Source organism: Python bivittatus, unplaced genomic scaffold, assembly GCF_059951505.1.
Source record: "Python bivittatus isolate LINGU-HERP-01145 unplaced genomic scaffold, Pbiv_v1 ctg000410_np1212, whole genome shotgun sequence".
In the NCBI taxonomy this organism is placed as follows: domain Eukaryota; kingdom Metazoa; phylum Chordata; class Lepidosauria; order Squamata; family Pythonidae; genus Python; species Python bivittatus.
Window position 1 is genome coordinate 1,851,233 of NW_028277067.1, and position 20,985 is coordinate 1,872,217.

Genomic DNA, 20,985 nt, shown 5'->3' on the forward strand with positions numbered 1-20,985 from the left:
TGATGTCCAGGAGCTCCTGCTCAGTCTGCACCGTGGTGATGCCAAGCGACCCTCACTGGTGCACTTAAGCCAAGGCAGCAAGCTTGTGCAGGGCTCCTCATGAGTCGTGAGCTCAGAAGTTTTATAATGCATTATTATTATTATTATTATTATTATTATTATTATTATTATAGAACTTAATTTTGTGTGCACTCAATTTTTTATTGTGTGCATGGTTTTGAGAGTAGTGTGGACACATACAGTGAAATGCACACCTTAGAGCAGTATTTCTCAACCCTTGCAACTTTAAGATGTGTGGACTTCAGTTGTCAAGGTTGAGAAACACTGCTTTAGAGGGAACATAGGTCAGGAATCAACCAGCAATCTCTTCCCCTTGGGGGCACTTCTGCCTTTTCACTTTCCTTGGGAGGGGGATCTCAAGCATGGCTTTATTTCACTTTTTAAAATGTGGAGGAAGGGAAGGGAGTCTTACGCTGGTAATGACTGATCAGTGGATTTTAAAGATTTAATTTCAGGGGATGGTGTAGAAAGTCCCAGTATTCCTTTAATCACAGGTTTACACAAAGTTACCATATCCAGGATGCAAAACTGCAGATGAACAGTAGGTAGAAGCAAAGAGGAGAAGAAAATTGTAATCTTCTGCTGCCATCTAGGACCCACCTGGATTTTACAGCCCACATATGGTGGCTCTATTATTTGATTTAATAATTCAGTCTTAATTAGAAAGTCTTGGGGAGATTACAGCATTGTACATTCTGAAAAGACATCTTTTTTCATCTGTAAGCATATAATGGGGAAGGGAGGGGCCTACTTTTTTATCTCACCTACCCACTGTGAACACAAAATAATTAAAAAGTGTGAAACAGTAAACAAAATTATGCAGTTATGGCTAAGGAAACTACTGCTCTACACCATGGTTACTCCAGGGCCTGCTGAAAGATGTGACTTAGGCCTTGCTCTTGGATGCAGTTCCCATGGCAACAAATTCCAGTAATAAAAAAGAGGTTATTCACATTGACAGTAGTTGGGTACAAAAAAAAAAAAAATGCTTATGCTGCTATCTAGACCTAAGTGTAACTTGAAGGGCGGGAAATACTTTGTAGGACAAATGAGGCTGTTGCTATGGTGATGGAAGTGTAGTCTCAGAAATGGTGGAGGCTGGGCTGGCACAAGCATTTCGACTGTGGGAAGTTGCCAGGTGTTTGGGGTGGGGGCACAGAACTGGATTCTTCTCAGCAGAGTTGCTGACACAACTTACTAGTAGGTACCGTGCATGCCATGCACTGCGGTTCTTAACAGGGATCACATTGGAGCTTGCCAAAGTCTCAAGGGGTGCAGCCAAGTCAAGGCACCCTGCCTATTCCTTTCTCCAGGGTAAACCCTGGGGGATTTACAAGAGATTGTCAAGTTTTATTTACCAAATCTATATCTTGGCTCCATCTGATGACCCCTGAGGTTTACATAATCTGCAAAAAATGAAAACATCCATGTCATGATTAAAATATCAAAAACAAATCATAAAATAAACAACCAACCTACAGTATTACCATAAAAATAACAAAAATAGAAAGTAAAAAAGAGAGGGCACACTGGGTGAACATCGTTGGAACACTCTTTAGAAAAGCTCAGTGGTTAACAACCTATTGACAGCCTTCAAGGAGGGGAGTAGCTTGATCTCTGCAGGGAGTCCATTCCACAGCACTATCACTGCTGCTGAGAAATAGCGCCTTCTAGCTTCAGTTCCCCTTGTCTCCGAGAAATGTGGCAGCACAAGGAGTGTCTCCTCAATGCTTCAGTAGGTCAGGTCAATACAGGGAGAAGAAGGCAGTCCTGTGAGTACAGATCACACATGTAAAAAATGGGTGGGGCTTCAGTTGTGCAGCTGCAGCTGCCATCTTGATATTTTTTTATATCCCTGGCAGTTGGTTTTACCTGCAGTGAGCCCTAGCATTTGCTAACATTGGGAATGGCTTTACCCTCAAGCTGAATCAAAACAATCAATGCAGTGGTTTTAGATGGTTACTGAAAACAGCTGTCTCAAAGTAAAACCTAGATCTAGGATTGGTTACAGTGGATTATCTCATGCTGCCTAAATGAGTCCACCAGTTCCCCTGGCTGCCTCTTATTCCTGAAACCATTTTGCAGAGCAGCTGTATGGCTTCATTAGTCTCTCTTGATAAAAATCTTTTATGTGTTTTAGCCCATTTTTTTTTCAGCTCTGTTGAAAATGAATGTAAATACTTATGACTATATGTGAGCATTATTCCTCCCCATATTACTATATTCAGCCCTTTCTGACACAAAATGTAGACCTGGGATGGACAACCTATGGCCCTCCAGATGTTCTTGAATTATATCTCCCATCTCTCATAACTGAGCACATTTGGTGGAGCTACTGGGAATTGTAGTTCAGCAACATCTGGAAGAGCACTAATTTATTTTCCTTGATTGAAACCAGAAACTCATCTGGGGGGACTTATTTTGTTCATTGTTCTGAAAATCAACATTGTTTACTAATGGCATTAAATTACGTGTTGTTAAGTGTTACTGGGTTGCAGCTTTCATCTGGATCTAGCTCATAGGCATTCTGGGTCTAGTCTGACTGGGAGATGATAAGATAGAACATCTAGAAGCATCATATTAGGGAAGATTATTATGTTAGATGTGTAATATTGGAAAAACACATCATGCTTCCTGTTCCTTTGGAGCTAACTACATCTGTTACAAGACTTGTCGATCAAAAGGTTCTGGAGCTAACTACATTTGAATGTATTCTATAGCAATGATTGTCCCAGGTCCACCTTGATCCAGTGACTTCCTTCCAGCTGAAGTCTTGTCCCCAGGGAGCTGAGATTCAGAGCCAAATGGAGCTGAATCAGTGTCTCTGTTGAGAGATCATCTTTCCGTTTGCACACAGGATGGGAAGAATATGTTAGGCAACCAGCCAGCAGAGTGACCTTTGCCATGTGTGACCAATCATCATATTTATATAAGACTAGAATGAAATGGGTTGATGGGAACCAGTCCTGCCTGATCTGTAGAGCACTAAAGAACGGCAAGAGATGCAATGAGACAAAACATGTACTGGGGAAATAGAACAATTGAGTATTTTATTTTTATTTATGATGTTTTCTTACTAGCTCTGCTCCAGGTGTTTGTTTGTTTGTTTGAGTTCTCCTGTGTCTAAAGTAATTTTTCTTTATGTTAGTTCTTGATTATGTTAAGGCATGGGAAGAGAATAGTCTGTTTTAGAAAATCCATTGGTTTTGGCTTGAGTATCCATTTTTGATTTGTGATCACTCTTCCCCCTCTTGAGGTTGCAGAAGAGTTTACTTACTGCATTTAAACCATTTAGAGCACCACTGTTAAAAAACGGTAGTCAGAGTTGGAGTCTGAAGGAAGCTCAAAGTCTATTCTTACTATAAATTGCTTGTTTATGAGACATACCAAATCAATACCTGACTCCTTGCGGTGTTCCAAAATATTTAAAATGTGCAAATGACAGCCACAAAATGCTGATAGAAGAGCAGTTTCAATGAAGGAAGTGAGATTGTATTATCTGAGAAAATATATCCTATTTAGTCCCAGAAACAATAGGAGGAGTATTGTTGGCAAATGCTAGAGAAGCAGATGATGTATTGCTATTGGGTAGCCAAATAGGAAGCAACTTTTAAAAAACAGATGAAATACCATAGATAGAAAGGAAGTAGAACATAGAAGCTTTAGAGATGGAATGGAAGTGGAATGTCCCATATTACTGTTAACCAGCTGCATTTTTGCTACATCTCTAACAACTGGATTTGGCAATATGACTACCAAGGAAGATTGGAAAGAATAATGAAAAAATGCATAAATATTCAAATCCCGTGATAGTGGGTGGAAGTTTTGTATCCTAATGTATTCTTCTATGCTCTCTCTCTCTCTCCTACAGAGGTGGTGATCAAAGTCCAAGTGTACGAAAATGGCGATTTATCCCCACTTTCCCAGGCAGCGGTGGAAGTGTATGGCAACCAAACATCTTTGGCTTCAGGCACCACTGATCATGAGGGTATCAGCATGCTCCCCATCAGCTATCGCTTGGGCACCTGGGTCCTTGTCATGGCCTCCAAGCGTGGCTTTGTTACAAACTCTGTTCCTTGGCGTGTCAACAAACTACCACGTGAGTGTTGTCAATCATTGGTTGAAAGAACCTGGTGACTGAGAAATTACAGAGGCCTGGGTGTGTGGTGGGTACCTCATGGGTAGATAACAAAAGATGTATCTATTATCAAGACACTTTCCAGTGTTGCAAGAAAATCCAAACTCTATGAACTTTAATAAGTAGAATAAGAAAGTAGCATATTTTTCTTCAATACAATAAGAGTACTTAATATTTTGCAGATATTTTAAACAATCCTTTCTTGGAGACAATGGCATTATCCCAGAACTTTGGCCAGTTTTCCCAATATTTGCAAAGTTATATTTCATTGAGTGTACCTGAATTTCATATCAAGGTGTGTGGGTTTTCAAAAAGTTGCATGAGAAGTGTGTTAATATAAGAAAAGGGGAGCTTAGATTTTACCAAAGCTAATCTAGTCTGGCATTCTGCTTCCCATAATGACCAACTGGATGTTTTAGGGAAGCCTTTGAAGGGCAATAGCTTCCCTTTTATTGCTGTCAGCATCTTCAGCTGCAAAATACTGCCTTAGAGATGTTAGAAGTTATAGATGTCATGTAGCCATTGTGGCTAGTGATCATGGATGATGGAGTTATTTTCCATGGTCATGTCTAATATCTCTTTAAAACCACCTAAGCCAATAAGAACAGAAGATACAGAGAGCAATTTAGCAAGTGTTTTTCCATCCCTGTTCATCATCTGGAGTGCCCTAGGAATATGCAACTAAATAATTAGTTGCAATATGCAACTAATTGTTGCATAATTAGATAGTTGGCAATCCCGGTGAGAAATAGCTGGTTGTATAGTGGTATGTTGTCATCTGGCTTGGACATAAATGGCCTGGACCTAGGTTGAGATTGCTGTTGCCTTAGTATTTACTGGAAGGCAGCTTGCAAAGAGTCAAGAGATTGATATTGATAGTGGTTTTTCCTAAATATCAGTATGTATTAACAAGTAGAGAAGAGGAGAAAGAGAATGGATTCAGTCATAAGACTGACTTGAGGGCACACATAAAACATCACAGCCAGTATAGTCTGAAGCAGAATTGTGCTGAGCTCCAATAGTAGGCTGAGACAGATCTCATGTGGCCTTGACTCCATTCCCAAGCTATTCTGAACAAGAGTTTACTAGGGAATGTATCCATAACTTATTCTTATTTTCCAGGCCTGGATTCAGTCCTGTGTTACAAAATACCCCAGTATAAATAGTGTGTGCATCTGAACAAGTGCAAACTTTCATTCCTTTACCAAGTGTGTAATAGCATCAGCAACTAACCAGCAGTATCTGCAGGAGGTCAGTGATGTGAAAATGGTAGGTGTAACCATGTGATCAAAGCCCTGCTCTTTTTTACATGTGTGTGGTGATTCACATTAAAAAGGATGCTCCTCTGATTGCCTTGTTGTGCCTGCCATTTTTACATTGTTCAACCTACTGTGGACACCCCTGCAACTAACCCATATTGCTGAGAACAGAAAAGGGTAGCTGTCAAGAAAGCTTGAACCCTTTTCTAAATGAAATTAAAATCTATCAGCTTCCAGTTAGGCTGAAATCAAGAGTGACAACTCGGTGGATTTGAGAACACTTAACTGGTTGGTTTCCTTTCTTTCTTTCTTTCTTTCTTTCTTTCTTTCTTTCTTTCTTTCTTTCTTTCTTTCTTTCTTTCTTTCATAATTTTTATTGAAGAACTTTTTAACAAAGTAAAAACCATAAAAGAAAATAAATATCAAGAAAAATAATAAATAGTGAAGAAAGAAAATAGAAAAATAGGAAATAAAAAATAAAAAATAGAAATAGAAAGGAAAAGAAAAGAAAAGAAAAGAAAAGAAAAAGAAAAAAGAAAAAGAAAGTTGACAGAACAAGCAGAAATGGCAAAATTAACTTGTTTGATTAGAGAAAGATCAACAACTACATTTATAGTGACTGGAAACCTCTTATGGACTTTTTGCTGAAAAAAGAGCAAAATGAACTTGTGATTTATGGGTTTGAAGATTAGAAAGGGTAGCTTATGGAAAGAAGGAAATTATGTTGTAACCTTAGAGAGAGGGGGTAAATTATAAATGCATTTATAACCACTGTCAAAAAGATCAGAAGCCGCTTCCTTATAATCTTTTCTTTTTGTCTTTCTTCTTTTCTATTTCTTTTTCTATTTTCTTTCTTCTGTTCTTTATTTTCTTTGTTTCTTTTCTAATATTTGTATTGTTTTACCTTGTTAAAAATTTCTTCAATGAAATTATATTAAAAAGAAAAAAGAAAAGGGGTTGAGAGAGAGGGCAGGCAAAAAAGTAAGCCTCTCCATTACAGAACTCACTGGCTGAGTCTTAGCAGTCATACGCTACACTATTTCAATGCTGCTTGGCTGCAGCACTGAAGCCAAGCTCACTGCTGCCTGACTGGTCAATGGGACAGGGGCCAATAATGTCCGGATGTTTGCCCGTCATTTTGTGCCACAAAGTATATAGAATACCAACTGCTTCCTACTGGAAATTGATGGGGATTCTGCATTTCCCAAATTGTAGCTTTTGTCCCAGTTATGTGAATCACTGATGAAGAGACATGAGCAGCTAACTGTTTTAAACTAGGATTACATATCAATTTAAAAACAAATTCAGTTGTCTTCTGAACCATAGTGTGCTTGCATTTAGGTTTGTACTTATGTCCTCAGTATAAAAAATGTGTACAGAAGCACTGATATCTATATATTGCTGATTCCCTCCTACTTCCTGCCTAGAGTCAGAAACTATCGACAGTAGCTATTTAAAAGCCAACTATGACTTCTGTTTCTAAACCCCAAGGTGGGTCAATAAAATGACCTTATTACCAGGGTCATTGTGTCCTTCTAATGCACACTCACCTATGTTATGTGCATTTTGTTTTAATAGGAAGTGTTGCCAAGTAACTGTGTAAATCCAAATGGCAGAATTGGTTAATTATAATAAATTATTACAGCTATGGCACTTGCAAGTAATTTTCTTTTATGATGGGGAAGACATTGAAGCAATTGCAACACTTAACAGTAAACTGGGTGGAAAAATGCTTTCCACTGATCTGTTGAAATCATAGTCTTTAGAGAAGATCACCCAGTGGAATCTCTGTATCTGGATTCTTAGGTATAGAACAGAGAACAGAACCATAGCATCATAATTGACCAAATTTGGGGGAGTGCATGTTGTAAATTGAATTGAGTTTTTAATCACCCTTTCTTTACCAGAATTCATAACAATTCTGTGACTATCCTGGTTTATGCATGATGAGTTCTAACATTAGGTAGAGTAAGCTGCTGCTGCTGCTGTCTTAAGCAGCAGATGCTAAACTTTGAAGGCAACTATTGATTCAGACTGCCACTACCTTTAGGTAAATGCTTTGCTTTGTTGTAGCTAGCAGCAGGCATGAAGGCAGTCTTAAGCTTGTCAGATAGATACAGATACAGATATACACAGACACATTATAAAAAATAAAATAAGGGTCCACAGTGGTCTAAGCAGGGTTAGTGTCACCATGGACTGTAATAATAAACTTTTTGAAGTATTCCTTGTACTTATCATTTAGAATTTTAGTAATTTATGCACAAAATAATGTTATAATTTACTTGTTTAGCTTTAAGTATCTAACCTTTTAGCATTTTAGTACTTGTATTTTATTGCTCTATTTATCAGTTTTATTATGCTGTTGCATTCCTGGTCAGTAATTGTAACTGAACTGAGTCACCATGGAGAGACTGACTCAGCCAACTCCTGCATCCCATTCTATATCTGTGTTACTTCCTTTGGTCATTGTGGGGGTAAAAAAAACCAAACCAAACCTCAAGAAGCTGCCTAGAGAAGCTCCATTCTGTAGGACCAATCTAAGTTCTCATCTCTGTGCAAGTAAACTGGTTGGGTTAAGACCAGGAACCTATAACTAACCCAGTATAGTTTGGAATTCACTGGGGACTGATTCTAACTTAGAATGACCATGTTATTGAGTAAGCCACACAAAAATTGACCAGGATTAAAACCAACCAATCTTAGCATGTTGTGTGAATTTCAACTGAGTTATACAATAAAGTAGTTGAAGATCTTTTGTATTTCAGTTGTGTTGTTGTAATAAAAAAGGAAAAATAATGGTATGATTTATAATTATGATTGAACATGCAAAGACAAGTATTTTTCATTATTAGACAAAAGAAAACATCCATCACTGGATGTATTCTACGATTAAATTATGTGCATTGAGTAATGTAATAGTCTTCTTTTGCAGTTTTACAAAATATGTGTAACACTGTTCTAATAGTAGTGTTCCAGTGGAAAAGGGTTGGGCTACTTATAGACTGTGAGTACTTGATGTGTTCTCTGGAACTCCTTGCCATCTTGTTCAAGTCTTCTCTTCAATGATAGCTCAGTACAACATCAATTATCCAGGCTTTAATACTAGAAGAGAGAGACCAGGCAACCTATTTCTTCCAGCAGTTTCTCCCAGGTTAGGATTGGAGGATGTGGGGATGAAGTGGTCATGATCTATAGGAATTCCATGTTACTAATCAGTTGCAGCATGTGACAGTCTGCCAGTTTTAAGTCTTTGCTACTGCATTTGGGTGGCTGGGACTATGTAGGAATATTGTTAATGTACCATCCATCCTCAAACTTTTTCTTGAGCTAGCTGAGTTAATCTTGGTTCTGATGCTGGTTTACCCTAGGCTCCTTGTCAGTGAATTTCAATGTCCACTTTGACTTTGCCCGGTCAGGAGTGTCTTAGGATTTTATGTCCTCCATGACAACCATATCCTAGCTGCTATCTGGCCCCATGCATACAACCACCCTGGATCTGGCATTCTATTTGTGTGGAGCTGATAATGTGAATGTGGCACAGCTTTCTGTGACTTCTAACATGGACAAATTACTCCCTGATCAGTCTTAAATTGGTGGCTGGTACAAACTTCTGAAGGTATTGATTAAAAGGGCTTAACCCTGGTATTCGATGGATCCAGATGGTTTCTTGCATGCACTTGGGGAATTTACCATCACATTTGTCAGTACTACTGTTGAAGTGCTTCCTGATCTGTGGAATGTAGAGATAGCACAGATGAGTAACACTATTGCTCCTAAATGCTTTCTTCCCCCTTGCAGAGCTAAATCAGCTCCTTTACTAGTAAGCTGAATGTGGATGGGAAATCAGCTAGAAATGGAGGACTCTTGAGACAGATCAAATTGAGTTAGGAGTAAGGTCCATTTAAATTCCTATATTATGGTAACAGAGGTGACAATGAGTGTATATTTCTTTGTATATTTGCTATATCTCCTCAGAACAGGTTGATGTTGCTTTTCTGAACTATGAGACAACTCTTTAACCAAAATGTTGCAGGGAAACAAGCTGGAACAGTTGTGACCAATCATGGATAAATTCAGTCAGTTCCACCTCAGGTTGGGACAGGATGACATATGGATCTAATTTCAGCAATCACTCATCTTGCAATTATGAATTCTTTTCAGTTTGTTGAACATGAAGTTATTAATAGGTTATGAAAGATGTACTCGTCCAATGATTAAGGAAGGTATCAATGCTTCCTTCAAGACATGTATTAAAAACATTTTTCACAATCCAGGAATTCCGTGCAGTCATAAGGTAGTCTCGAACATTTCTTTCCTGGAAAAGGTAACTGAGAAAGTGATGGCTCTGCAACTCCAGATGCATCTAGGTGGTTCTTATTATCTGAATCCATTTCAGTCGGATTTTCAATTAAGATACGATATTGAAACTGCAACTCTGCTACTTCTGGACCTCTCAGTAGCTTAATACTAATCATGGTATCTTTTGGACTGTGTAATCAGATTGGGCCTTGGAGGCAGTCTTTCACAGTGATTCTGGTCTTTGTGTTGGAAGAAAGCTGAGAGGTTCAGTCTTGAGTATTTGAGGTTTGATCAAACAAAAGTGGAAATATCTCGCATGCAACTGAAGATGCAGGTTTGCATGGAGAGTAGATATTTCGCTGTAGAAATAAGGCTGAATATCACTGGAATTGAAGTTGCACTAAAAGCCATCATTTATGATGTTACTCCTACATGGAATAATACTGCAGGAATACTCATTCACCACAAATCAACTGTGAAATTGTTCACTCCTAGTTGGCTCTTCTCAATAATTAGAAGTTGAAATCTTACAATTTTGCCTGAATGTGAATTGGAAATCCTGACATTGCTTCTTTTATAAGCCAGGATTTATAAACCAAGAACAAATTCTTTGACATCCTAGCTTTTTTCCATGAAAATGTGTATCACATATTTTAACAAAACAGCAGAGGTCCAAGGATAGGGTCATGAGTGTTCCCAGTGGAGAAATTTGACAGGAAGAAAACTATAAATAAGAGATTAGGAGTTACTTGCAAGGTCACACATTTCTTCCCCACCCCTCTCCTATTCAAGTTTCATTTTTCCTTCTTTGCTTCAGCTCTATTCTTGAATAGTATTATATCTGCACTGGGACTAAAGCTAAGCACAGCCAAATTTATTTCATTCCCCCACTAGTGATTTTTAGCGTGTTTTGGAATCATCCAACCATCATTGTAGTTATATAACATTAATGAGGATAGGTTTTAACCCATGCATGATGGCAGGGTGATACAGTACTAGAAAGACTCTGTAAGACATTATTGGGGAAATTGTCTTAATCACATTTTTCAAATCCATTTGCAAATTTTGATTAAAATCTGGGCTGACTCATTATACAATTGCTATATTGTCACCCTCTGGGGGAGATGGGCGGCATATAAATTTAATAATGAATAAATAAAATATTGGAATAGAATATTCAGAATCTATTATAGATACAATCAATATTCCCACTCTCCCATTGTATTTCCATTAAGCTTTCCCCTTACCATCAGTTTATTGGATCAGTAAATTATTTTAAATTATTGGATCTGTAAATAATTTATTAGACTGAGAAAAATTATTTAAGGAAAAAAAAAAACAGGAAGCCAACCTTTCCTATTCTGGTAAGTACTAATAAAATAGATGGATATACATAATGCCTCAATTAGATATCAAATCAAACCTTGGTTTAAAAAGCTGAATTACCTTGGATAATAATGTTTGAATTAGTAATCCATGGTTTGGACAGCAAACTAAAACTGGGAATTATCTCAGCTGGTTTTTGTTGCCATAGTTTTTGCTAGTTGCTAGTATTTCATCCTGAAAGGTTGGATATAAAATTAACATTTGCTGTGTTGTTTGAACCAATAAATTGTGCTTTGCTTTTAGAACAGGGCAGCTGCATTGTTTGACAACAGTGTCAAAATGACAGTCACAACAGGGCAATAGAAGCCCTGCCCCTTTTTACAGTACATATTAAAAGGGGGTGGGGATTTCATTACCTGGCTGTTCCTGCCTTTTGACATCATTAATTCTCCTTTCCTCCTGGATGTCCCTGCTTTGGAAATTATTGCTCCTAGGGATTATTGCTCTGAAGAAAATGAAAGGCAGTTAGCAGCTTGAAGCCAGAAGTTATCTCTTATAGATTTGGATGCTCAATCTATTGTTTGAATAGTGATAATTCACTTGAGCCACTGCAAAAGATAAGATCGCAATCTAGAAAAGCATGCACACTTCCTCATATATTTGGTCAGATTTTCTTTTTGTTATCTGCCCCCAGCAGAACTCCCTTATTTCTAGTATGCCTCAAAAGTCAGGTTGTATGTTAGTGTTAGCCTCCAACTTCCTTCTAAGGAAAAAGGAATGTTATATTAATTGTTTTTTTTCCCCTTACAGTCTATGCTTCTGTAAGTCTCTATCTGCTTCCAGAGCGCCCTGCAACACTTATCCTTTATGATGACTTGATACAAATCCTTCTTGGTTCTCCAGGTAAGTCCCAAGATCCCATAATCACTGGGATGCAGAAGTTGTGATGGTGGGACTCAGAATAAGTCACTGAAGTTGTCTATTATTTATGTTAATTATTAAGAACTTGCTTAACAATAGAAAACATGGTGGGACCCAGGCTCTTTGTCTCTACAAGCTCTGTACCTCCATAGAAGTCAATACCAACCTATACAAAAAAAACATCAGCATCAAGGTATACCATGTGCCTTTGCAGCAACTTTGGGGATAAAAATCTTCCAAGATATGAGTTATTCATCTGGGTTAAGTAATGGGAGGAGCAAATTGGGCCTTTACTAGAATCATAAGCAAATGAGTTGAAATCTTATCCATTTTGCAGTGAGTCCTGATACAGACAGGAACCCACATGATGGCAATGTGGAGGATGATAAAATGAAGGTGGTGAATGCTTTGAGATGCTTTTCATGGGAGATTATCAGTTGCTGCTTATCCACTGTGTTAGGGGCCTCCATAAATTGGACAAATTAGTCATGATGCTTGTTTTGCATATTTTCTTGTCTGGTTATCCATGGTGAAGATCTAAATAAGATATTGGAGTCGCATCTTGGGTTTAGGAAACTATTGTGAGCCCAATTTCTATTGTGATTTGAATGCCTACTTTCAAACCTATCTATTCAGATTTAGATCAAAACCTAAGATTTTTCTGGATACTTAATTGTCTATCTGGGCCCAATTCTTTTTTTTTTTTTTTGAGAATTCAGATAATCCTCAGATAGTTCTATCTATGAGTCATGATCCCACAATGGATTGTGAGTAACTTTGAGGAGGGTCCAAACTTCAAAAACTTTTTTTTCAATAAAAAATTAAATTAAGTAGTCAAGTTCAGAGTTTTCAGTATTATTAAGCTTACAAATTGGTTTTCTACCAGCTTCATTTTCTTAGGCACACAAGTTCTATAAACTGCTAACAAAATTGTATTCTTTAAATTACTAAGTTATAGGACATTTGCTTAAAACATAATGTATTTTCATGGATTGGGGTTTTAATACAATTAATGCAATTGAAATAGAGCTCAAATTTCTTCAGAGTATAATAACTTATATCATTTTTAGACATGTGATAAACTATTATTACATATTGATGACCTATTAATACCAATAACTGATAACTGGATTTAAATTCTCTTGGAAATATTTGTCTGCCTCCAGCATCTTCAGCAATGTGGCATGTTGTAAATTCTAGTCTTTGGAATGTCTGTAGAACAGTATGTATTAATGAAGTTAGCGAACCCATTCAGTGCTAAGCTGATAACTTCTGCACTCAATACTACTGAAAAGGAGCAATTCATTGATGTCTCTTCTGACACTACTTTGAAAATAAAATTCTTGACAACATCTCTTCCTGAATTTTGGAACAATGTGCAAAATGAATACAACAAAATAAGAAAGAAGTTTATCAGCACACTGATTCCATCTGCAACAATTGATTTGTGTGTGTAAGGATTTTCTATAGTTGCTGCTTATAAAGAACAAATATTGATCAGAAACAAATGTGGAACCAAAAATGAGGGTGGCTGTTTTGAAAATGATACAGCGCGTGCAAAAGTTTAGGTATTTCTGTTAAATTGTATGTTTCAATTAATCACAAAATGAATCGACATAAACCCAATCTCTCCATCCTAGAAAATTAAACATGACTTGTTTGTGCAAATTTGAATGCATACTTACTATTTATGTGCAGTTGTTTACAGATTCAAAATTTGAAAAAAAAAACCCAACACCAGTGAATATGTCAGGTGCAGACGTTTGGACACCCTTATAGTCAATACCTTTAACACCTCTGTTGGCAGAAGTAACAACTTCCAAAAGTGGCCTGTAGCCTTTTTTCCCTTGTTTTTGGAATTTTTGTCCATTCTTCTTTGCAGAACTCTTCTAACTCAGAAATATTCTTAGATCCCCTTGCAAATACTGCATGTCTGAGATTTCCTCAAAGATTTTCAATAATATCCAAGTCCAGTAACTATGAAGGCTATTTCAAAACCTTTATTTTTCTTTCCTGTAAGCGCTTCACAGTTTGGATGTATATTTTGGATCATTGTCTTAATGAAATTTCCAACCTCTTTTCACCTTCAATTTCTTCCCTGACCATGCAACATTAGCTTCTAGGATATGCTGATTTTAGTTGAACTCATTCTTTCACCCACACAAACCTGTGCCACTAGCTGCCACACAACTTCAAAACATTAACTTCTATACTTAACAAGGTATTCTTTGCTTCAAATGCTTCACCTTTTTTCTCCTGCATTGTTATGGTTGAACAGTTTTTGTTTCATCTGTCCAAACCACTTTTGTTCCAAACAATTCAGGCTTATCAAGATTTTCTTTTGCAAGCTTTATATGATGACTTTGGGGATGAGGTCAGAGAATGGTTTTCTTTCTATCAATTCCCCCATGCAGGTCATGTTGCATAAGCATTGCTGTACTGTGGGCTGGTGAACAACTACTTCAGTTAAACTATTCAGCAAGTCACTTACAGTGATCTGCAGGTTCTGTTTTGCAGATCTGATCAGTTTGGGGGCAGTTCTAGCAGAGGTTTTTCTTGGTCTTCTGGATCTTTCCTTCACTTTAGTAGCTTCAGTAATTTCAGTTTCTCACAGTTGAAATTGTTAGCAGGAAGTGTTTAGATATTGTTTTTGTAGCCTTCTCCTACTTTGTAGACAGAACAGTAGTCACAACCTTAAGGGTTGGAAGGGTCAAATATCCGTTCATTTGTGGAATTGTCTTCTCCTGGTTAATTGTACATCTAATGAGACAAATTTTTTTGGACTTTATTGACAACTTTACAGGAAAAAAAAACCTGGATCAGCTGGAAGGGTACTCAGACTTCTGCATCTGCTATATTGTTTTCTTATTTTGAATCTGTAAACAACTGCACATAAGCTTCTGTTCAAAGTTGCAGAACAATGCTGTGTTTAACTTTGTTCCATACAGAGGTTGTGTCGTCTTTTGATCACTTAGGGGTTCATTGAAACATACAACTTGACCAAAGGTGCTTACACTTTTGTATGCAGTATCCATGTTTCAGGAATTATGCAGAAATAAACAAGTTTATCCTTTCCATTAAATTATGATTTTAAATTTGATTTTAAATTTCCATTGAAAAGTGGTAGATTTATTTATTGCCTAATTCTAACTCCAGTGCAATCATTAGTTTTATTCATGGGGAGGGTTCACATACATTTATTTGCCATTTCAGGAAATCATAATATCACAAAGTTTGAGAACCTCTTCAGTTTTTATGCTGGGCTCATATATAGAAACAAAATACATATAATCTTATTTAATTAAATTAACTAGGAACCTAGAGATAGGTAATAGACAGTAATGCCTTTGTTGTAAACCAGGCAAAGTAAAAATAATCTGAATTATCATCTTTATTGTCAACTTTTCCATTAAAGCATATGGAAATATTCAAAGCCTTTCCTGTTTTCCAGGACTTTGCTACTACCTGCCTGGCTGCAACCAATAAGAAAACTATCAACTCTTTATGTTTCAAGGTGTCATTTGGATTAACAAAAAAACTTAGGCCAATTTAGTATCTAATATTATGGCCTGGGTTGTAATCTGTCCTATTTTAATAAAAAATTCAGTTCAAAAAAGCTGAACAGTTTCACAAGACCACCATATAGGTACTTATTTCTTTATGTTTTCTCCAACACATGGGGCTTATACTAGAAATTGAATTTATTAAAGGCTGCATCTCATGGTTAATGACCAATCACTTATGGATACTTTCTTGAGTTATTGCATTGTAAACCTGTGCACTAAGGCCCAGCACTGAAAGCAAACTAAGGATTCTGTGGTCTTTTATGAATACTGCCCAATTAGGCCAGAAGGTTTAAGTGTTGATCATTGCAGGAGCTAAGAGCCAGCCATGGGCACAGTTCCAGCGCAAATCTGCCCGTCTGTCCCGCAGTTCTACCTACAGCCAGCTTTCAGCCACCTTGACTGCCGCCAGTGGTGGGCCAGACATGAGAGGGTTCCCGTCCTTCATTGGGGCTGAAAGTAATGGCAGCGGTAAGGGACCAGAATGGGATGTGGGATTGGGAGGGTTGGAGCATTAAAGCTTGCCATTCTATTACAGCTTGACTCCGACACCAGATTTGGAGGTATGAAATATATATTTAATTAATTTATTATTATACACAATTGTTGTTGTATGGGGCGGGGGGGGAGGAGGAGGAGGTGTCACTAACACCGACACCAGCCTGCCAAACTCTTCCCTGGAATCTTCATCCTCACATCCTTTATACCTGAGTTTAATGGAATGTGAGAATGACCTTGGAAGATGGGGGAAGAGATGCCGCCTAGGGAATGATCAGATAAAAGGGGGAGGAGCCTGCAACTGAGTAACAGGCAGAGAAAGAAACTTAGGACCTGCCCTAACTAATCAGGCGGTAAAAAGGGACAGCAGGAGATTTGTACTTTCGGACTTGCAAGATTCTGTAAATGTAGCCTAACAATAACGTAGAATTAGCTCATCTAGTCATGTTTCCTGTCTGGTTTACCTGAGAGTGCTGACAGAGTTTGGGATGTTCAGCTAAAAAGTTCCACCTGAGCAGGTAGTTACATTGCTACCATCTGTTCTTGAATTGGAAGATAACCCAATGCCACCTGGAATATGGAGCAGAACATGAAATCCCCTTTACTGTGGAATAAGTTATTAAATAAATGGCTGCAGAGCCAATAACCAGGCCCAAATGGTTTTTAATAAAAGAAACAAAGTAAAGATTGGGGAGAATAATGTAATTGCTATGAATTACATGAGGTTGAGACCTGCATTCTACATCCAGTGCTTGGTAATCTAACACTGAGTGAACAAAGAAAGAGGTATCCAGCAAGCCAGCACTTACAGTAAATTAAATAACCCCCATGCAGTTAACTAAATGTTCCCTTCCCTTTGCCGGTCCTTTCTAGGCTTTGGACTTAAATCTTTAGCCCACTCGCATGAAATCTGTTTTTTTAAGTGCCCAATTCCTGCAGGGCCTCCAAGCAAAGCTCACTGAGAACAAAGAAACTTTTAATTTCCCCTCTCTCTAAATTCCACCCCCCTCCCCACTGCTTATTGGAGAGAGTAGTGGCTGTGTTTTTCAACACTTGATTATAATTAAAAATCCTTTTAATCCACTACAATTATTATATACTACTATGCACCCAGGTAGGAATAGGAGTAGCTTTTGAATCTTCTCTTTTGAAAATGCATATCCAATATACAAAAGCCAATTTGGTGTAGTGGTTAAGGCACCAGGCTAGAAACTGGGAGACCATGAGCTGTAGTCCCACCTAGGTACAAAGCCAGCTGCGTGACCTTGGGCCAGTCTTTCTCTCAGCCCTAGGAAGGAGACAGTGGCAAACCACTTCTGAAAAACCTTGCCAAGAAAACTGCAGAGACTTGTCCAGGCAGTCTCTGAGAATCTGACATGATTGAATGGATTAAAAAATGTATATGTAGCTTCTGGGCCTTTGGGGATGTGATAGCTGTCTTTTCTTAACTCCCTCTTTATACAGCTAGTAATACGTGGTTGGAGCTGGTGCCCATTGTTGCAGTCAGTGTTCATCTCTTCACTGGAAATGGCACAGAAGTCCAGCTCTCTGGTTCTGTCCACCTCTCCATCCCACTGCCCCCTGACACGGCTGCTGCAGCAAGTACTAGTGTGCCAGCCTGGCGCTTTGACCTTAAGAGTGGTGAGTGATGGAATGCTTGTGAATCATTTTTTTAATGGTTTAATCATTATTGTATCTGAAAATTACAAACATACGAGGTAAGAAATAATGTTGCTTGTATAAACAAAGACTTTGGCAGGAAGTACATTGAATGATTAATAGGATCCAAACATCCTCTCCTTCACCCATGGAAACAAATTCTCTGCAAGGTCATAAAATTCTTAAGTGCTTCTGGAAAAACATTAGGAAATCCTGCAGGGCAAGCAAGAACCATACCTACAAGAACCAAATCTGATGTGGAGGCATTTTGTTCCCAGGAAGAGGATGAGATTGATGGAAGTGTTCTACTTCTAAACTACTACTGTTGTAGTCTAGATGGCTAGGTTTCTGGTTCAGCTCTTGATGTTTATACATCAGTCCTTCCAGTTTAGAGCTGGTGTGGGAATATATGATTTATTTCTATAATTCCCTGTGAATCTAAGCTGGTTTTCTTTGTTCACCCCTAAGTGTGAGCTGTATAAGCAAAATGCTGTCTGGTATTGTTCATATTGGGGCAGACAGGGTTAATCAAGGTCTCCTAGCCTCTTTCAAATTAGGGGTGGTGCTTAGGGTTAATGCTAAAGTTACTAAATGAAGTGACAGGAGTAGAATTCTAGATAGGGGAGATACTCTGAGAGCCACACTGTGTTCCTAGGTTGCCGGTTCCCTGTTCTAACTTTGTGCTTCTCCTGTACAAGAAACCACAGTAGGCATGCCACAGTACAGCTGCTGATTACAATATGGCCGCATATTCTTGAATAATTTTGACTAAGAGGGGTTTGGGGGGATAGGGCTGGTGAGTAGTCCTCTTCCTTTCCGGTAGGGTTTTATTCAGATGTCCTTTTTCATTACTTCAGATTCAGTCAAACTCTCTCTTCTAGGGCTGTGGATCCGGAATGGAACCGGACTCATCCGCAAGGAGGGGAATCAATTGTACTGGACATTTGTCTCTCCGCAGCTGGGCTATTGGGCAGCTGCCATGATGTCTCCTGCATCAGGTAAAATTGCCACAGCCAAAGACTCTGAGTAATAAACTGATCTCGGTGCACACAAGAGTTTTTGCATACCTGGTATCACGGTATGAAAGGAGATTAACATGCTGGTCACTGGACATTCCTCTCTTATTAATTAAAAGAATGGCCCTCTGCACATTTCCCACAGAGGTCCTTAGTAAAAGAGTGAAATGTCTCTCCCTTAACTAGTTGAGGGATAACTTGACTTCTGAAAGTTAAAGCTATCCAGTTGCTGAGATTTCTGTAACTTTATCCTATTTTCTTAAGTAAATCTTACTAAACCCAGAAAGAATCTTGCTTCCTGTTGAAGTGGGCTGCCAAAAGCTTGATACTGGTGGGAATTGTTTTAGGGTGTGACATTTTTTGGATTGTAATTTCTAGAACAACTCTCAGCTTGAGTGGAATGTTTTCCTCCTATTGAGTTTGGGACATGTGCCCTGCCTGTTTCATAGATGCATGTGATATCATGACACATGTACAAAAGGGGTGGAGTTTAGCACACAGCACTGTGTTCATTATTTCCTCCCCCCCCCCAATCTTTTCTGCAGATACGTTTGCCAGGGGAAGTTCTTATTCTCTAAATCTTTTGTTGTTTTGGCCTTTTTAATTGTTACTTTACAATTATGTTATTTTAATTAAACTGTATTTTTAAAAACTGAATGAAATTGTAAGCCATCCAGAGAATGTTATTTAATGGGCTTTATATAAATACTCATGACAGATAGTAAATATTGTTTCCAAGTAGAGTGGAAAGGGGGTGGGGCAGTGCCCCAAACTGTCTAGTCATAAGAGCTGCTTCTCTGCAGGGCTGGCAACTTCAACAGCAGGAATTAAAGATATTGCCACCTACCATACTATCTTTCTACTTACTATCTTGGGTGCCCTGGCATTGCTGGTCCTCATTTTGCTCTGCCTGCTTATCTACTACTGCAGGTGAGTGCCACACTTCCTCTCTTCTCTCCTTCTCCCCCACCACCTGTTGCTTCTAATTCCAGCCCCATCTCTAAAACCTTTTTTCATAGTCCTACTAAGCATCACTACTTTAGCAAAGGCTTACTTATTACATCATATTTTATTTCACTTGGATATTATACACTTTATTTGGATGCTACTTACTGCAGTAATTGGCCCTGAATCCATGAGATTGAGCACACCTCCTATTTCCACCATAAACTCAGAAGTTGCAACTGCCCACCATTCCATCCACATCATGGAATGTTTACTTCTGGGAATTTCGGACAGGGCATTTTGAAAAGCAACACACCCCTGCAAGCAATCAATTGGGGCAGAGCCTAGGCATGGCAGCTGAGCTGAGGATTGTAGGATTCCAATTCTTTGGAATTTGACAGCTGTTCCAAACACTTTGACACCAGTCACTGGACAATGTCAGGCAGTCTTTGTGGCTGATTAGTAATGGATCAGTTACTTTCCCCTCCCCATCTCCAAGGCCCACTTTCTTCACCCTTGGCCTTCCTTCCCATGTTTTAGTTAGCAGTTTTCAAACTTTTTCAGCCAAGGAACTTGTTTGCTAAATAAAAAAAATCAAGAGAGGTTGAGCTTTCTGATTTCAACTGACAGGCCCTTCCCTTTTCACTATACAGAGAAAAAGCGCTGCGGACAATCCTGAAGAGTGGTATTGAGGCATGAGCGGATAGCTGAGTGCTTTCAGTTTTTTTCTCTCAGTTCCTTACAGATAGGTTTATTTTCTCCCTTAATCTCTGGGAGGGAGGGAGGGTTGCCCCACCAGTCCCCCACAACCATTCAAGTCCTTGTGGAACAAGGATTCCACAAAACCCAGTTTGAAAAATCCCATTCTATTGGGCAGTGGTGTATAATAGAGGACAGTGCCCCTGAGCGTGCAGAAGTGCCTTTTCCTCAGTCGTGAAGGAAGCATCTGCAATTCAGCCAGGAAATGGGGAAGAGTAATGTAGGTCAGAAGCTTAAGCTTCCAGGGAAATTTGAACCCAGGATCTTTCATTAGAAAGTCTGTCCATGATCACCGCTGCGTCTTAAACCCCTCTCGCTTATGCCAAGGAGAGATTTTATTTCCCTCAGTTCAGAAATTTGTGCTGGAATTAACTAGATGGAGACAAGCGTATGTCTAGCAAGCAGAGTATTCTTTCTTTTTTTACAGTATTTCATAAATTAGAGCCAGAAAGGACCCCAGGTCAAGGTCTGCCTTCCTCTTATCACCACAACACATTTCTCTTGTGCCTAAGGCCAGAGTTATCCACTTACTCAAACTG

General features: G+C 38.6%; 1 protein-coding gene across 2 annotated transcripts in view; it reads left to right on the forward strand.

Moving 5' to 3' along the window:
• Window positions 1-20,985, forward strand: part of FAM171A2 (family with sequence similarity 171 member A2) — a 44,979-nt gene that overhangs the window by 17,440 nt on the left and 6,554 nt on the right. The window contains exons 2-7 of one of the 2 annotated variants that reach the window (XM_088143347.1): window positions 3,932-4,159; window positions 11,896-11,988; window positions 15,882-16,040; window positions 17,532-17,708; window positions 18,608-18,724; window positions 19,546-19,672. In XM_088143347.1, the coding sequence (XP_087999473.1) occupies window positions 3,932-4,159; window positions 11,896-11,988; window positions 15,882-16,040; window positions 17,532-17,708; window positions 18,608-18,724; window positions 19,546-19,672 (901 nt within the window). The remainder of the gene's footprint in view (window positions 1-3,931; window positions 4,160-11,895; window positions 11,989-15,881; window positions 16,041-17,531; window positions 17,709-18,607; window positions 18,725-19,545; window positions 19,673-20,985) is intronic. The other variant, XM_088143348.1, reaches the window with a different exon arrangement.